The 19,271-nt window shown below is 47.5% G+C and overlaps 1 protein-coding gene across 3 annotated transcripts in view; it reads right to left on the bottom strand.

Moving 5' to 3' along the window:
- Positions 1–5,777: 5,777 nt before the first annotated feature.
- Positions 5,778–19,271, bottom strand: part of TOX2 (TOX high mobility group box family member 2) — a 127,269-nt gene continuing 113,775 nt past the window's right edge. For all 3 annotated transcript variants that reach the window (XM_049779243.1, XM_049779244.1, XM_049779242.1), the window contains exons 4-9: positions 15,725–15,964; positions 13,441–13,668; positions 9,114–9,194; positions 7,813–8,205; positions 7,142–7,269; positions 5,778–6,526 (exon numbers count right to left, since the gene is read on the bottom strand). In XM_049779243.1, coding sequence (XP_049635200.1) covers positions 6,490–6,526; positions 7,142–7,269; positions 7,813–8,205; positions 9,114–9,194; positions 13,441–13,668; positions 15,725–15,964 — 1,107 coding nt within the window. In that variant the 3' untranslated portion in view covers positions 5,778–6,489. The remainder of the gene's footprint in view (positions 6,527–7,141; positions 7,270–7,812; positions 8,206–9,113; positions 9,195–13,440; positions 13,669–15,724; positions 15,965–19,271) is intronic.

The raw sequence follows: 19,271 nt of genomic DNA, 5'->3' as shown, positions 1-19,271 counted from the left end.
CTTCCTACCCTGCAGAGCTCAAAGAGGGCAGGAGACACTCCCAGGGTCACTCAGCAAATGCACTGGGGAGGAAGGCAGGGTCCTGTTTGCCAGAGGATCAGCATGAAGTTTCTCAGCCCCCACTGCTGCTGTGATTGTGTGGTGGTGGTGGTGGTGGTAGTGGGATTCAGACAGGTCCTGAGATTTGGGAATAGGAACCCCAATTCTCCACTGCCACCCTTGGCTCCTTCTTTGCTCCTTTCCACACAGTGGCTTCATCTTCTGCCCCAAAGCTCTAAATTCTTGCCCCACTGCAGTGCAGCTATGGGAGTCAAATGAACTAAATCCTGGGTAGTCCCTGAGCACTCTAATAATTAAAAAATTAGCAAAAGAGACCAACAGCAGGGCTGGAGCCATAGAACATCAGGGATGGCACTTGCTTTGCATGCGGCCATCTTAGGTTGGATTCCCAGCATCCTGTAGAGTCCTCAAGCCTTCCAGAAGTGATCCCTGAGTACAGAGCCAGAAGTAAGCCCTGAACATTGCTGTGTGTGGTCCCAAAACAAACATACAGAAATAGGTGACTTTTATTAATGTATTAGTATGATCATCCTATTCTATTAGTTGCTAATCTATTAGTATAGAATAAACCTTGCTGTTGGCATGGATGTATGGAGAAAAGTGGTCTGTGCAGGGTTTGCTGCTACCAGTGATTTTAGGCTTCTATGCCAGGGGGGAAGGTGTTGGCTGGTGCACAGAGGAAGATTCCTTTTGGGGTACTATTATCACACTGCAGTGCTGTCAAGTCCACCATGCGGCGCCAATGCTCCACACATGAATGCGCTGATAAATTTGTGGGCCAAGAATTGCTTTTATTAAAAATTCATCCTCTGTGCTCTCTGTTGATTCACTACAATAATAACAGCTACCCTAAATTAAGCGCTTACAATGTGCCAGACCCTGCACTTATCACTTTATACGTCTGATTCCTCATCTCTGCACTATGATTTAAAAACAAAGATTTATGAAGCTCAAACTCAAAAGCCCTGGCTGACTTCTGGCCCAGTGGTCCTAACCATAGTACCCTCAGAGCATGGACTCTGCACTTGGCTGGAAATCCTGTTCTGGCCAGCGTTGACTCCAAATACATCAATGCTCTCTGGACAGTCACCCCAGATCACGTCAGCTCTCAGTGCACTCTGTTGTCTGACCCAGGGTTGGCAAGTTCGTTTGAGTCCTCTGATATTAGGAAGTCTTTGAGGTAGAAATCAGAGGATCTGAAGGGAAGTGTGGAGATTTAGGAAAGCAGCAGCAAAGATAATCAAAGGTTATGGCCCTAGAGTCGTCTAGAAACATGGGGAGGCAGCCCTGTCCCTCAATCTGCATCCTATACGTTTTGGGAATGTCCTGTGTGTCTATGTGCAGGGTATATTGCCAGCTGTGTGCGCTGCCTGGGAGGCCAATGGCGAGTGGGAGAAGGCCTTGGCATCCCTGGGCTTTGTAACATGCTGCCAGCAGAGTGGTGTCTTTAGGAAGCCATAAACAAAATCAAACAAAAATTAAAAAAAAAAAAAAAAGGAAGCCACAAACCTCCCGCATTCATACCTCTTTTTGTCTGGTCCATAACCCTGACACTAAATGGGACCAACCTTACAGATATTTTTTTTTAATCTAAGGAAACACCATATCTGCTAGGCACTGAGGATGAAGAAATGAATTTACAGTTGGGCTAAGCATCACTTTCCTCCCTTACAGGGTTATTTCTGTGATGAATCAGGGTCCACTTTGCAAGCCAAGTCCCAGAGCTGGTGGTCTGAGGCCTCAGCTTCCTGGAGGTCTCGCTTTTTCAGTCTATGTGTAAGGCAGAAGAGAAATTTGGAGGCACGAAGAGCACTCAAAAGGCTGATATGCTTGCTAGATTGTGTGTGTGTGGCATGTGAGGTCTGTGTGGGGCCTGTTCCTGTGCTGCGCATGTGTGGACACATGTACGCATCTGTGGGCTAGTTGATGTGTGTGGGGAGGTGTTGGTGTGGAATACGTGTGCATGGACACATGCATGTGTGCAGGTGAAATATATGTGTGTATGTGAAGTGTGTGGTGTGGGCACATGATGCTTGTGAACATATGTAAAATGTGTCATGGGCATATTATGGAGTGTGTTTAGACATGTTTGTGGAGTATGTGCCCATGAACACATATGTGTAGAGTACATGTTCATGGGCACAAGCTGGGATTGCTCTGATGCCAGTGTTTCCACAGAGGGAGAACATTGTATTTCAGCTTGTGGACTCAGGGTGACCGAAAGATCCCTCCTAAACATGTTGCATTATATCTGTCTTGTGTGGGGACTCTTAGATGGCCTAGGCCTAGGGGGTGTCTACTGAGCAACCTTGGGATGAAATCTGCCTTCCATGTGAGTGAGGGTTGGCTTTTGCTGCACTACTTGGGGGTGGTGGTGGTGTGCAGCGGAGGGGCTCAGGCAGGAACTGTAAGTGACTTGGTCTCTTAGTCTAGGGGGACGGGGTGCTGATGCCAGGAGGAGTGAAGTTCTCCCTTGTCTGGGCACTTTTCTCAGAGTTGGTAATGGCAGGCCCAGCCTGCAGTCTGGCCTTGGCAGAAGGGAGTGTGGGATTACAGTGGTCCCTGTCCATGCTCAGACAGAAAGTCCCAGGCGGCTGGAGGCACCTGTGGCAGAGTCCTCAGTGCTTTCCACAGTTGTGGCTCAGCTGGTTCAGGGCAGCATCCATCAACATTGTGCACCAGCATAGTAGGGTGACAGGGAGCAGGCAGCCAGAACTGCTTTGGAAACTCTCGGATGTCTGTGAGGCATGGCTTGGGTTGGTTTGAGGACTGACAGCCAGGAAGGTGCAGGAAGGGTCAGTACAGGTGAAAGGACTTGATATTGTTGCTGGGGCACCCTGGAGAGACCAGCTTCATATCTCCACTTCTTGAGAAACACAGAGTCCATGAAGGGAACTTTGGCCCCAAGGGGCTTACTAAGTGGGTGCTCTTTCTCTTTTTGGCTATGCCAGTGGTGCTCAAGGATTACTCCTGGTAGGTTGGGGGTCCATATGGGGCCCCAGGGATCAAACCTAGGTAGACCACATACAAAGTACATGCCCTACACAGAACCATCAGGACTGGACTAAACATGTTGGAAAAGCCCCTCCTCACATATATTGGGAGGGTGGTTCCTATTTTTAAAAAAATGAGAAGGGGAGGGAGGCAGGGTGGGAAGGAGCTGAGCTGGTTGGCACTGGAGCTCTGCTGTGCTCTAGGTCAAGATTAGAAAGCAACAGCTCCAGGAAAGGGAAATTAAGACCTGTGGATACTAAGAAGGCCGGTGTGGAATTAATTAGGTCAGTTCTGCAGCTGACTGCCTGTTTCTGATTCAAGTGAAAGTGCCTGTGAAGGTTAAGCACCCCATCAAAAGGATGTGCAGGGCACTACCGCATTCATCTATAGGGCACTGTCTTCCAACCCTGGTGCCATCTTGGCTGCCCCAAGTTTGAGCACTTCTGCATGGCTGTGTCTGAGCATGGCTGTCAGTGGAGAGGCCAGCTCTGTCCTGTGGAAAGTTTCACAGAATTCCTGAGTTCTGGGCATGTTCATGAGGGGCCAGAAGCAGGAGGGAACCCCCACCTGGAAGCAAGACCCAGGGAGCCTCCCCCATTCTTATTTGGGGCTTTCCACATGGACACCAAAGACACTGATTTCTCCAGCATAGATGCCAGAGTCAAAGATGAACTGGGCCAAATCCTCACTGACAGAAATAGGAGCCAAATGAATATGCATGAGGTTCCTTGCAGCACTGCTTCCTGCCTTAGTGCAGTCTTAGTTCCTCCGTTTTTTCTTCCCTTTTCTTTTTTCATACCTTGGAGTCCAAAAGACCTTCCCTTGAGAAATGTGCTTTTATTGATACTGCACAACTCCCAAGCCATCTGTCCTCTGGGGAAAGGGACTGATGTGATTAGAGAGTAAAGTGCCCTTAGAGTCTCTGCAAATATAGGGGCACCCCTGTGTAGGTCACTCCAGGTTTGGAGCTTCGACACCTGCTCCCACCTCAAGGAGCTGTCTCGGACCCCTATTTGCAGCTTCCCTCCCCTCTGCACCTCCACATGGAACACAATAAAAGAGTGGTAAGGACTTGAGAGACAGATGAAATGGATTTGCCACAGGGGGGCAGTTCCAACTTCTGTACTGCATGGTCCCCTGAGCACCACTAGGAGTAAGTCCTAAGCACCAAGGTGGGAGGAGGCCCTGGGCATCATTGAATTTGCCATCTCCCACCCAATCCCCACAAAATACAAGACACATAAGTCATATATTATTGCTTGTTTTTGGGGTTGGGGCCACCCTTGGTAGTGCTCAGAACTACTTTTGGTGGCACTCGAGGGACCTTACATAGTACTAAGACTAAACCAGTTTCCTCCACATGCAGGCGAGCTCTGAATATTCTCTGAATCTGTCTCTGTTACTTTTTTCAAGGATAGGTTCCCATCTCTACAAACAACTTTGCAAATCATGGTCCCCTAATGAAATTTTTTTTGTGGTTTTTTGTTTTGGGGGGCCACACCTGGCAGTGCTCAGGGGTTACTCCTGGCTCCATGCTCAGAAATTGCTCCTGGCAGGCACAGGGGACCATATGGGATGCCGGGACTCAAACCGAAGACCTTCTGCATGAAAGGCAAACGCCTTACCTCCATGCTATCTCTCTGGCCCCCCCTAATGAAATTTTTAATGAGCTATTAAAAACTGGAAAAAATTTAATAAGAAAAACCTAAATTAAATATACATTTAAGTTAGGTTAAGTTAAATATACATACCTGTTTCTCTACTGTCTTGAAGTAGAGCCTCTTGTGAAAGCTTTCCAACATCAACAGCCTCAAGAGAAGCAGCAATTACCTTCCATATGCAAGGACAAGTTACTGAGAACCCCCAAATCTTTCCAAGTCACAGACAAAATCACACCGAACAGCATCTCAGTCCTAGATGGAACCACAGATGGAAGTTTGGGATACTGCAAAGACACAGCCCAGATGGAACTGCCCCAAGGGCAGGAGCTGGAAGGCTTCTCTTCAGTCAGGATGAGGTGCCCACTCTCCCTAGCTGGTGGGAGGTGCCCTTTCTCCACAGCTAGGGTGAGGCACACATTCTTTATAGCAAGAGATGTGCCCACTTTCCACAACTGAGGTGAGATCCTCTCCACAGCTCGAGTGGGGTCTATTTTCCACAGTTGGGGTAGCCACTGATTCTAGAAGATTACAGCATAACCACCTCTGATGACGGTTTTCACTTTTGCTAGGAAAGTGAAAATTCTTCCCTTCTCTAGGTTAGCCCAATGGGCAGAACGGGGGCTGTTTCAGGAAAGTGGAGGGCTCAGTGCTACCTTCAGAAAAGCAGGAAGTACCTGCATCACCACCTGCCATCATCAGGCATCTCTTCTCTGAGAGACTTCTCCAGTGCCCCCTGCCCAGACTGAGAGCTTCCAGGGGCCATAGGGGGTGAGATAGTTAGGAGAAGTCCCCACCACCACAGGCCACAGGCCCCTCGCACCATCTGATTTCAGTAGCTTTTTACTGCAAAGCCACCTTGGAATGCTTCCAGAAGGCCTGGCTGACTCGGCACAAGGAGGGACAGACTCTGTCAACTTTTCAGGAGTTTTATTATAAAGAAATCGGAGAGAAGCACTGGGCACTGAGACAGATGTTTGCCAGGGCCAGGAAACAGCTGCAAACAACAGGAAGAACCCCCCACCCCATCCCAGTCCCCCTTACACACACAGCCAGCCAGATTCAAGGCAGCCCATCCCCAATCCCCCATGATTCCTTCTCTACAGACCAAAGTTCTTCTTGGCCATTTGAAAGAGAGAGACATGGGGCTGGGGAAGCCAGGGACCTGACTCCCATCAGATTATCAGATCACACTTTAAAAACAAACAAAAATAAACAAAAACGAAACAGGTGCTAAGGGTCATAGAAAATGCCTTTCACTGTTAAGGAAACTACTTTCTCCCCCCCCACAAAATAATCTTCAGCACAGGTCTAAAACACTTAGTCAACTACGCACACACAGCCAGTGGGTGGGTGGTCTCACCATCTCTGTTCACACTGAACCGGGTGTGTCTGTGCCTGACTCTGAGGGCCCCTGACTATGGGCTGGGAGGGGGGACATGTTCAGTGGGTTAAGTAGCCCCTCTTGGGATGGCCCCCAAGAGCTGGGGCTGAGGCCAGGCATCCAGACTTAGGGGACAGTGTGCAGGATGAGATGCAGGGTGACACTGGAAGCCTGGAGCAAGCGGTGGGGCAGATATTTTCTGCAGGTTCTCTGGGCTGGCGGTGGGCGGCCTCTGCAGAGTCCAGGGTTGCTGGAGATTCCATCCCGGGCACTGGTTGACCCACACTCTCGTCTCAGGCACCCTTCTGCCTCCTGCCAGGGTCTGTTCCTCCGGTGAGTTTCGGCTCTGAGCAGTGCCCTTCCCACAAGCCTCAGGGCCGAGAGGCGGCCAGCTTAGGTGAGGTAGAGCGATTTATCCCTGGGGAGCAGGCTGTGGAGAGAGGAAGTGCTATTAGAGTGTGGTAACAGGCCTGGGGGGGGGGGGGAACGACACAAGGCCCTATCTACCCAGCCCTTCAATCTTGGCCTGTGCTAGGCTGAACCCTGCAGATGAAGGATGGATGCCTTCACCTTGTCCACCAGGCAGAACCAAAAGGTCCTCCGGCAGCCCATAGCCCACAGCCTTCTGCACTACCTCCTTTCTGGGCATCCCAGGCCAGCTTAGCTTCTCATCACTGTCTCACTGCACATGGCAGACAGAGTGGGCTCTCTTTACACTGTAGATCAGTTTCAGGGGTTGGGAGTGGAGTTCGTAGTGACAATGAATGGTGCTCAGAGGCTACTTCTGGCTCTGTGCTTAGGAATGAGCCATGGCTATGCTCATATGACCTTATGAGTGGCAGAGGTTTGGCAGCTGGCAGCCAAACCCATCTGGGACCCTGTGTGCTCCAATGCCCCCAGGGTCCTTGAAGCTCTCCACAGGGCTGTTGAGGACCCTGAGTCTCTCTCCCTGCTTTGCCCTCCCTTCTCCTCTCTTTCCCATCTCTGATCTTGTCCCTGTGCATAGGGATGGGGGATATAGCCCTATGCTGGCTTGGACACCCACCTGCAGGTGCTGACGCCACACTCCCCACTGGGGTAGCTGCTGTCCCAGTCTCCACTGCTTGTGGGGTTGGCTGGGCCAGGAGAGCGGGCCCCCGAGCTGCTGGGGAACTCCGAGATGTGAGGAAAGTCCTGGCAGGCAGGGAGGAGGCAGCAGTTGAAGGTAAGGGGAGGGAAGGGTGTTGTGCCCTGGGATGTCTCTGCTTTAGACACAGTCCCATCTCTACCCATCTGTGGGGTACACCTTCCTGCCCCCTGGTCTTTCTGCTGAGGAACATCAACCCTGTCTTGGCTGATTTGGTCATGAGGACTGTAAAATGGGCTCATTGGGCTGAATGAGGTTCTGGATCCAGAATACCCATCACTTCAAGGTCTCTATGGGCAATGGAGGGGCTGAGGTCTCAAAGGCTTCAGAGAGTCAGGACCTCGGGCTGACCTGGCAGACAGGCAGTAGCTTCAGCCCCATGAAAGAGAGGATCGAAAGGGATAGAAAATGTGGCTGGGCTGGACTACTCCCCAAACCCCAAAGAGGGTGTGAGCTCCTGACATCTTTAGACTGGGCTCAGAGAGAACGGGCCCAGGCAGAGACACAGCTCTAGGTGTCAGGGCCCATCCCTGAGAGAGACCCCTCCAAGCCACCACCCCTCTTCAGAGGGACCCTGAGGGCCTGCTCACCTGGGGCCCTGGAGGTGAAGGGCTCATTGCCAGCTGCACCTGGAGTGCCATAGGAGCAGGTAGGACTGGGGGTTGGGGGGCAGGGGACATGCTAACAGGAGGGCTAAGGAGGGCGCCCTGCGCATGGGGGGGCAGGGGTAGCTGCTGGTGCAGCGGGGGGCTGAGAGGGAAAGAGGGTGGCGGCGGGGAGGCACTGAGGCCCTGCAGCAGTGACTTGGAGCCCAGGGTCCGGGCAAGACTGGCTGGAGAGGCCCCACTGCGGAAGGCCTGCAGGTCAGATGGTGTCAGGAAGGAGGCCAGGCCTGGCATGGCATACACAGGCTGCTTCGGGGGAAGCATCTTGGCAGGTGGGTTGGCCTGGGCATTCATGGTCTCCCCTTGTTCTGGAGAACTCTGGAAGGAGACGCATATGCACACACACACACACACACACACACACACACACACACACACACACACACGCAAACACGCATACATGCAAAGAGTCATTTTCAGAGAGGCAGAAATGAAGACTTGAACCCTGGAGGGTCTGTGACATCTGTGACACCCACTTGCTTGATTCCTGGCTGGCTTTCTGGCCCCTAAATGTACAAGTCAGGTTCTTGTCCACTTGGTCTGCACACCACACCAGCCCTGGCTATATTGCCCATTAACCAGCAGGCCACCATCCTGGGTTGAAGTGATCGTGCAGCAGGTAGGGTGTTTATCTTGCAGACGATTCCCAGCATCTCATATGGCCCCCAATCCATATCATTTGTGATCTTTGAGCACTACTGAGTGTGTCCTCACAAACCCAAACCCAAACCTAGTAGGCCACTGTCCTGCTTACACTCCTCCATGCTCTGAATCGTTACCTGTGCTGGTCCCTCTGCCTGGACACCCTTTTAGCTGGATCCTTTATGATATGACTCAGATGCCAGGTTCCCTATAATAGCTCCCAGTATTCACCCTTGCTTCTATTTAGGCCACAGTAAGCCCAACTGAGCTGACTCTAGGGATGGTGTGGACAGAGAGAGGAGCAGGGAATAGAAGCCAAGACTGAGATGGCAAAACTGACTTCCAACCCCAGTGCAAGTTCAGGCAAGTTACTAGTGGCCCTGAGTATTGGTACTTCTAAAAAACACAATGAAATAAAAAGTGGGAAGAACCTGTATCAGCATTGTGGGTCCCCTGGGAGGTTTTGTGCAAGGCACACTTGCCCAGTCATTCCCACACCTTTGGGCTCTCCCAGTTCCACAGGCCTACATTCCTGCTCCAGCTCTCAAGGGGCTCGCTTTTCTCAAACCTTTTCTGGAGATTACCTTGGAGACCAGACTGGCCCTGTAGGCAGCCAGCGCCTTCAGGTACTCCTTCTTGGCCGCTTCTGTCTTCCTTTTGTAGGCCTGAAAGATCCAAGACATGGCAACGCTGAGAATGTTCCAGAGGAGAAACAGAGCAGAGGCTTGTGAGGGAAAGGAACTAGGCAAGGCTGTGAGGGCCCAGTGGAGCAGTCAGGGTCAGTGTTCACCACACAACAGCTCCTCCTCCCAGCTGTAGTTAGTCTTGGGACAGCACTTCTCTTTTATAGTCTCCCAGGTCATAACTCATTCCAGGGGCCAGAGAGATGCCACAAGGGTAAGTGAGGCATTTGTCTAGCTTGCAGTTGCTTCACTAGTGACCCTTGTTTGGTCCCCAGCATCAATTATAGTCCTCCAAGCACTGCTAGGAGTGACTCCTGAGAAGAGAATCAGAATTAAGTCCTGAGCACTGCCATATGTGGCCCCCAAACAACCATAATCCAGCATAAATAAATAAATAAACTTGGGTCAAACACAGAACAAATTTCTTGATGCTCAGCTGCCTTTGCAACCTGACTTACTTCCAGTGCACTAGTCTTATTTAACTTGGTAGCATCATGACTTGGATTTTTATTTTATTTTATTATTCTTGGAGCACATCTGATGGTGCTCAGGGCTTACTCCTGACTGCTCAGGTATCACTCTTGGCAGGACTCAAGGATGCCAGGGATTGAACCTGAATCTGCTGCATGCACTGCTGAACTTTCTCTTTGCTCCTGACTGGATTTTTAGAGTCACGTTCCTCTGTTAGTGCAAAAATGCTTCCAGTTTGGGTTCCTTTTAATAAAGACCTCCTTCCCATGTGACTTTGGGGCTGGATCTTGTGATATGCTTCATACAACAGAACATAATAGAATGAAAAGAACTGTCTAAAATACAAGTGGTGCAAGCAGAGACTCGAAATGTATTTATTTATTGCACATCACCCTCTTGAGACACTGGGAATGTTGACTTGCCATTGGACAAACCTGAGTCAGTCTTCTGGGTGATGATATGCATGAATGGTGCGCCCCATGGCTCCTGCTGATGGACTCCAGAACATACAGGTCCTCCCAAATCCTACAGCCAGAATCAGAGCTGCCTCAATTACTGGAGCTGCCCAAGGCTACCATGGTCGCTCACTGACCATGTATACATGAGTGAGTCCAGCCAAGAGTAGCAGTAGAACAACCCTGATGATCCTAGCACTAGGTGTGGATCAGAAGCTCAAACTATGGTCGTTATCTGAAGCTGGCCATTAACTTTGCAATGTCTAATACAAATTCAAATACCAGGGCAAACAACATATATCTTTAAGTGTCAAGATGACACTGAGTCTAAACAGCTGCAAAGACTTCTTTGGAGATTAGTTTTTTTGGGCCACATCCTGTGATGCTCAGGGCTTACACCTAACAGACCCAGGGAGTATATGGGATGCTAGGTATGGAACCTGAATGGGCCATGTGCAAATGTACTACTTGCTATACTATAATTCCAGACCCCAAAGATTTTGTTTTACTTTTTGCTAAGTCCTGGATTGGCTGCTGATCTTTTAAGCTCCATCTATTTGTACTTGAGAGTTCTGGGGTTGTGTCCAAATGCTTAAGGAGCCATTCGGGGATGGAGATTGCTTAGTCCTTTGAGCTATCTCCTCTGCCCAGCTTCTTGAGGCTTTTTTCCCTCCTCCCCTGCAGCTTCTTGAGGCTTTAAAGGAACTTTGTCACCTAGTAGTTAGAATGGGAATTCTTTGAGAGAAGCATTATTTCCCTTACAATGTTTCCTCTGGTAATTACTGTATTAATTACAGGTAAAAATAGAAAGAGAAATAAAATTTCTTACTATGTTAGAGTAAACAAGCATAAATGAGAAGCCAGTTTTATGCTCAACAGTGGAACCTATGAGGTCTAAAGAAACAGAGACAGACACAAGACCATTGCTCTCACCACTACTTGAATTGGGCAAAGGATGAGAATAAATATATGACAAAATCATAATCATCATTATTCACAAAAGATACAATATAACTTTGTTTTTCTTTTCTTAACTGGGATTAATTAAAAAGTAATTAGCGGGCCCGGAGAGATAGCATAGCCGCGTTTGCCTTGCAAGCAGCCGATCCAGGACCAAAGGTGGTTGGTTCGAATCCCGGTGTCCCATATGGTCCCCCGTGCCTGCCAAAAGCTATTTCTAAGCAGACAGCCAGGAGTAACCCCTGAGCACAGACGGGTGTGACCCAAAAACCAAAAAAAAAAAAAGTAATTAGCTATTATAACAGAACCAGAGAGATTGATAACAAAATAAAATGTAAGTTTTAATATGTCAACAACAATCTGCTAGAAGAGTGGGGGAAAGCATGCTATGGACAAAGCCTTCAGAAACAGGAGGGAACCCCGTTTATTGGAGGGAAATAGTATACATCAAGTTGGATTTAAAATACAAAACCAGGCTGGAGCAAATAGCACAGCAGGTAGGGCATTTACTTTGTATGTAGTCAGCCCTGCCAGGTGTGATCCTCAAGCACAGATCCAGAAGTAAGCCCCCAGATATGACCCCTGAACCAAAAATATATAAAAAAAAATAACACAACCAGAAAGGTTAATAAAAATGGGTAAAGATTAATCAAATCCAGCAGTGCAGAAAGTAAAGATAACACATGGGTTGGGGGAACCTCGTTGGGACAGAAACCTCTGAATTCATGGTACCACCAAGACAGAAGAAACACTCAGAAGATCCATTCACCTCGCCCACAAATAAACTGAGGTCTTCCTAGAGAGGAAAACTGATGCCAAGCAAGCACCACAAGAGTCTGTGTGGCAGGATGTGGCCTGCCCATACCCCTAGGGAGCTGTGTCTGATCTGACTCAGCCTCCAGATTCAATACCTGAACCCCTGAACCCAAAGGTTCCCTCTGGCACCTTAAGCCTGGCAGCTGAAAGTGCTGGAGAACTCACATCTTCTGGAAAGTTCCTTCTGCCAAGCCCTGTGTCTACCTGCATCTCAGGTGTTGGGGGTGGGAAAACTAAGGCAGGAAGTGTTCAACCCTAGAACCTGGCTCTCCCAGTGTGCAGCCATCCATAGGGCTACCAACATGACTTCCCAAAGGGTGAGGCTGCCTTTCTTTCCATTTTGCTCTCTGCACCCCTCCAGCAGGTCTCACTCAGATTTGGATCCTAAGAAGCAACATGCACTGTGATATATTGTCCAGGAGTATTTTTACATCATACAAGAGGATGAAGGTGACATTTCAAAGCCAGTGAGTCAATGCAGCCTTGGCTCTTTCTGAACCTCCCATCTCCTTCTCTGCAGAGTAGAAGCCAGAGCCCCAAGAAAGAGTTCTAATATTCTGCACCCCAGCCCCTCCAGTGGGAGTCCAGAACACCATTATCTCCTCCATGATTATTTCAGCCTTGGCTGTGCTAGTTCCCTCATAGACCATCCCAGTGGCCAGACACTTCTCAAGAACTTACTTGCCACTCCCAAGGCCCATTCAGCCAGCTCAGCCTTCCTCTCCCTGCTTCTCCTCTAGGGCTATGCTCTTTTCCTCTGTTCTATTCAGGGATCTATATAGGCCTCTGTAGGATATCTCCCAAGGCACTGCCCCTTTTAGGCATCCCCTGACCCTTCACAATACCCATCCTCCCTTTGACTTTTGTGTTCCATGGTGCTATCCTGAGCATCGTCACAACTGTGATTTGACATTCACTTGCAAGCTTTTTGAAAATAATACACTTAATTCAATTTATTCTAAATGCTAATCTGGTTGAGCTTCCTGCTGATCAAGTTCAAATCCTTACTCTCTATGTTAACTCAGTCTCTGGGCAGGAATTGTCCCCCCTTCCTTCTAGCAAAACTGGAGAGAGCCTGGCTACTGGGGAGGGTATGAGGTGGATTCCAAGGCAGAGGAGGGAGAAGCCAGTGCCCATATGATAGCCAGGCAATGGAGTCAGGATTTCTGTTTCACAACGAGGAAAGGGAAGCCCAGAGAGGTGAGGTAAGCAGCTAGACCACACAGCAGGTGACTGGCCAAGTAACAAGTCTGCTCTCAGCTTCCCATAGCAATATTCCCATAGCAATATAATGAGTGAAGGGAACAGATGAATGCGGTTTCTGGTTCTCCTTTATACCATAGGAGGTTAAGTCTTAGTGAACATAGCTAGAAATGAAAGGAACTGGTTGGGATCTAGTTTCCCAGTCAAGAGATGGACAAGCTGAGCCCATCCATAGATGGCCACTGTCATAGGTCCTGGGCATCTATTCTGAGCTTCAGGGCCTCAAGGCCTCTGGAAATTACCTAAGGATGGTGGAGACTCACCTGCTTCTGCTCCTCTCCTAAGCTGTCCCACATGGATGCCACAATCTTGGACACATCCCCAAAGGTGGCGCTGGGGTTCTGCCCCTTGATAGCAGCCTGCGTGTCTCTGAAGAAGAGGGCATAAGCTGACACAGGCTTCTGGGGCTCATTGGGGTCCTTCTTCTTCTTCTTCTTTGGGTTCTTGGCCTTTTTTCCTGGGTCTGTGGAGGGTCTCTTCTCTCCAGAGATCTGCATGAAGAGAGAAAGGCCAGAAAACAGTAGAAATCACGAAGAACAAAAGAACATCTGCATCGGCTCACCTGGCCTGCCCCCATGGTCGGGTATTGGCTAGACACTGCTCTGGGATGACAATATCCAAGGTGGGGAGGCTATGAACATGTATGCAAATATCATGCAGAAAGATGTGTGAATACATGAGCACAGATGGGTTGGTGCATATGCACATGTACACACTTGCTCAAAACATATGCACATACTTGATCACATATATACACATGCATTTGTTCTACTTGTTCTGACACATGCACATACTTGCTCACACACATGGGTACACAGAGCCTGGGTAGGAGCCTAAGAATTCACAAGATGATGAGGCTGATTTTAAGAATCATGAGAGGAATTGACCAACATGCCACAGAGCCACAATGTCATTTGTGAGGTCATTTGTGTCACACAGAGAAAACTTAACCTGCCGTGGAATCAGACCATCTTTGACATCTATATCCTCCTGCCCCATTCAAGATCTACCCTGACAGAGCTCAAATCCTCTCATCAAAACTAGATGATGAGTCTGATGTACATGACTTTTAGAGATGCAGCCAAGTAAGAAGGCAATGGTGGGAGGGTCCCCTATGTGGTGCAGCTCTGGCCCTGTGGTATTAGGGCCACACCTGGCATTGTTCAGGTGCCACTTGACAGTGAGGTTTGAACCAAAATTCCAGAATATGTCACCAGGCTACCATCCCTGGCTGCTGACCTATCTCCCTGACCCTGGATGTGTATTTTGCCAACATAGCTCATCCCTCTTATAGCCAGACTATCATTGATAGTAAATGATAGGGGTCTTGCATCACATTTCAGCAGTAACGTGAGTCTCAGGTCCTTATGGAGCTGCAGAAGGAAATGAGGTGACAGTGGCTGTCACTCTGAAGCAGTGACCCTGATACAGGACTAAACATTGAGCAAGGGGTGGAATAGGTGCCTTACAGACTCAGTGGGTCACCTATAGACAAAACCAGGTCTCAGGGTCTTTGGGCTGAAACCCTAAACCACAGGAAGATGAAAATTTGGTACCAAGATGAAAAAGATGCCACAAGATACAGAAAAGAGACTAGAACCTCATGTCTCTGGGTCAGTGGGATGGGGGGGAAGACCAGCAAATGCAGAGACCTCACAATTTCTACAAAGCTTCAGGAGGTGGAGGCACCCTGATCCTGGACTCTGAATGGTGCCCTAATGGTTCCAGGCCTCAGTTTTCCCTCTGTCAACCTGAGGTGACTGTGGCACCCCACACACACATTCACTGAAAGGAGCTGAGAGTTGTGTGAGTTACATGAGTTAGGTCCTCCTGAAGGTCCTGGCACATCTGTTAGCTTTAAAGATGAAAACTCACACAAGAGATGTTCTACAACAGGGCAGGGAAGAAAGTGCCAGATCCTGGGCAGGGGAGGGTCTCTGACCTTGCTTTGTTCTTGGTAGGTAGCATGAACTGGCCTCAGGATGCTGGGGGGAGAGGCCTGTTTTAAAGGGAGGCAGGACAGTCTTAGTGCCCTGTCTATAGAGTAGCACAGTCAGCTACACCTCTGGGCTGATTCCAGCAGGATCACACATTTTTGTCTGAAATTTTCTCCAAAAACAGCTGAAGAGATCAGGAGGAGTGGCCCCGAGGAGCCTGGCTAAGCCATCCAGGACAATGGAAAGAAACAGACCAAGATTTTGACTATTGGGAAAGTAACTTCTCCCAGGCCTCCTGGAGTTTTCTTGCCCATCCTTACCACCCTCCTCAGCAGGGTTGCAGTAGTACCAGAGCCCAAAGGGCACCTTGACATAGAGCCTGGCAAGATGGCTCAGCACTTCAGCAGCTAAGACGATCTTCCTGAGGGACTGAGATTCTCAACCAGGTGTCAGTTGTTGCCACTTCCCCCACTGCTTTCTTGCATGCAGGCCGGTTGGCTCACAAGCTTCTGATCTTTTCCAGGAGACCTGGCTATCTGCAAAACCCAATCTGGCAGACAGGGGGTGCAGCTGAGACAACTTACTCTTTTGGGGGCTCCACACCACATACCTTGAAATGAGCTTCTGAGTCCTCCTCCTGAGTGGAGCTGGAGGGAGATGGAGTAGCAGACTTGCTCCCAGGGGGAGATGGGGAGCTGTGGGGGATGCTGCTCCGGAGGCCCATCTGTGAAATGAGCTGTGACTGGCTGAGGGCGCTCATGTGGCTGGCCAGCATGGCGGGACGGCCCAGCAGGGGCCCTGCCCGGCCTGAGTCATAGGCTGCCACCTCTGAGTGAACCATCTCCTGGATCTAAGAGAGGGGAACAGAGAACATGAGTTAGGAAGGGACCTTTCCGTTTTGGGGATGCTTGGAGGGGTATGAAATGAGAAGTGGGGTTCCAGCAGGTCCATGGCTGGTGATGGATCAAGGCATGACCAATATCTGGAGGAGATACCCATCTCCAATGCACTTGCCCTTCTGCTGACCTATGCCCAGCAAAGCTGTTCTGTATTGCTGCCTTTGTGATAGGACCAGTGCAGCTGCACTGGAGTCCTTTGGGATATTAGGGCATCCCTCCTGACACATGAATAGCCCCCAGTGTGAGAGACAAGAGCACTGATGCTGAAAGCAGACAGTGGTGGTCTACTGGCTCTTGCCCCTTATGCTCTGGGGGATTTTAGGTCAAATTATTTAACCTCTCAGTTTATTCATCTGAAAAAAGCTCAAGTAATAACATTAAATCTGTTTTCTGCTTAAGAATTCAATGTGGGGGCTAGAGCAGTGGTACAAGCGGTAAGGATGAACCTCGGTTAGATCCCCGGTGTACCATATGGTCTCCTAAGCCAGGAGCAATTTCTGAGTGTATGGCCAGGGGTAACTCCTGAGCATCACTGGGTATGGCCCAAAAGCCAAAATAAAAGAGAATTCAATGTGCCTGGGCCCTTTCACATCAGGGCTAATTAAACAGAAAATAAACCAGTTCCTTCACAAAGTTTTGTCCCCTCCTTCATGCAGGTTTAAATAAAGTATTATTTCCAAATAAACTATTCTTATAGTATTTTCTCTTTTGGGGGGATTCAGGGTCAGTCATCCTGGCAGGGGCCATATGTGGTGGGCCCATGCAAGGCCAAGTGCCTTAATCCTATATTATTTTCTTCTGCCCTCCATGATATTTTCTTTCCTTTTCCTTTTCTTGATTGGAAGCACCCAGTGGCCTTCAAAGATAACTCCTTGATCTATGCTCAGGAATTACTCCTGGTGGGTTTGAGATGCCTGGGATCAAACCTGGGTCAGCAATGTGCAAACACTCTACATGCTACCCTATTGCTCCGGCCCCAGCTCCATGATATTTTTAACTGGTTGCTTTTTTCTTTTTATGCTTGTGAACTAATTTTAATTTTATTTAAATACTGTGGTTTACAAAGTTGTTCATAATACAGTTGTTTCAGGCATTCAATGTTCCAATGCCAATTCCACCACCATTATCCCCAGTCCCTTCCACCCCTGCCTGCCTACTAAACAGACACAAAATAATTTATTTTATGTTGCCTGTTAATACAAAATTGCTAACAGAATTATCAAAAAATACTTCAGTAAAAGAAAATTTGTGAGAATTGTTATATCTCACAATGGGGTCATTAAAATCACTGTCTAAGATTTACTAAGTTGAGCCTTCTATATTGTTATTTTTACTTATTGAGTTTAGTTGGCATCTATACTACCTTCCCATATAATTTGGTGTGCTCCTACTGTGCTGCCAGTATTATGGAATTTGGAGGCTGCATATGTGGCCACATACTCCAGGAAATCCAGGTTCTGTAGAACTGGGATGATGAGTTTCAGGTCTTGGCTTGGCTTGCATCTCTTCTGAGGTTAGTTGCAGAGCTGTGAAACTGGGTCATTATTTACAAGACGGTAGCTATGGGATGTGGGTGTGGCTACTGGGACTTTTAGCAGTTTGGGATGTGTAGAGAAGTCTACCCTCCCCTACTTTAAGGAGTTCCCCGAGTTCTCAGCCCTAAAACTGGTGTACCTGGTGAACCATGGGCTTGGAGTCTCAGGCTGTTGGCATGGAAGCTTCTGGAATTTCTGTAAGGAAGGGACTTAGCCCAACTCTTTCCCAGGGTTCCTCAGAGTTTTCAGCTTGAAGACCAATGTACCATGAGGTGTAGGGGCTTAGTTTGCAGCCTTTCTAAGATTAGTCATGAAGCTATGAAGCAGGGCTATTGGTTTATAGGGAGGTAGCTGTGAGATATCCTAACTGGTTATTTTTGAGATAGAAGAAAGCTACTGATTTCCATAGACTGATATTTCTTGTATAAAATATATATTTAGAATAGTGTATACTTTGTACCAACTGTTTATGTGAATGAATGCGTGTGTGTGTGTGTGTGTGTGTGTGTGTGTGTGTACACACAAAATCCAGGGAGTGGTGTCAATTTACATTTTTATTATTATTTTATTGTGGTCAAAGTGAATTGCAATTCTCTCACAGTAATATTTGAGGCACATAGTGACAATGAGTGAGGGGCATTCCCACCACCAATGTTGTTAATTTGCATTCTTAATTTCTTCTGTTCCACATGTATAGATATAGTTGTTTTCTATTTCTAATTTTTAAAACTGAGTATCTGCTTTTTTCTTATTTTCTTCATTAGACAACCTCATGAATTTCCCATTTTATTATGTAAGATATTTTTTTAAAACATTGTCTCAAATTTATCTATTATTCTTCTGTTTTCTAATTCTTTGATAATTAATGACTCCTGAGTTTTAAAGATTTATTATTTATTCCACCTTGATATTGAAAAAAAAACTAAAAAAAATTGCATTTACAATTGTGTCAAAAGACATTAAGTAGAAATCAATATAGCAAAAGAGTTGAAAGACTTATACACCATTAACTGTAAGTCACTGTTAAAAGAAATTTAATATGATGCCAGGAAATGGAAAAATATTCCACATTCATAGACTGGAGAAATTAATACTGTTAAATGACCATTCTACCTAAAGCATTACAAAGATTCAATGCAAATATTATCAAAATTCCAATGGTATTCTTCAAGGACATAAAACCAATACTATTAAATTTTGGGTGATACCATGAAACTTCCTGAATAGCCAAGATAATTCTGAGAAAAAATAAGATGGGATATAGTATATTCTCTGCTTTCAAACTCTATAAAGATATAGTAGTAAAAACTGGGTGGTACTAGGATAGAATCAGACTTAAAGCAATGAACTAAACTGAGAGCCTAGAAATAAATTCTTAGATGTATGGATAGTTAATTTACAATAAGGGAGCTGTGTACATAAAGTAAAAGAAAAGCTTTCTAACAAATAGTGCTGGGGAAACTGATCAACCCCACTCACAACAATGAAATGGGACTCCTATATCACACCATACACGAAAGTTAATTCAATATGGATTAAAGACCTCCATATTAGACTCAATCCATGAAATGCATTAGGAAGACATAGGCATAATTTTCCAAGATATTGATTTCAGCAGTGTCTCCAATGATTAAACCTTATAGGCAAAGAAAACAAAACCAAAAGTAAACAAGTGGGACTATCTCAAACTAAGAAACTTCTGCCTGCCAAAGAAACTTTTTTT

The sequence above is a fragment of the Suncus etruscus genome, chromosome 9 (assembly GCF_024139225.1).
Source record: "Suncus etruscus isolate mSunEtr1 chromosome 9, mSunEtr1.pri.cur, whole genome shotgun sequence".
NCBI classification, from domain to species: domain Eukaryota; kingdom Metazoa; phylum Chordata; class Mammalia; order Eulipotyphla; family Soricidae; genus Suncus; species Suncus etruscus.
Note: the sequence above shows the minus strand (reverse complement) of the source record. Positions and strands in the feature narration are given on the sequence as shown.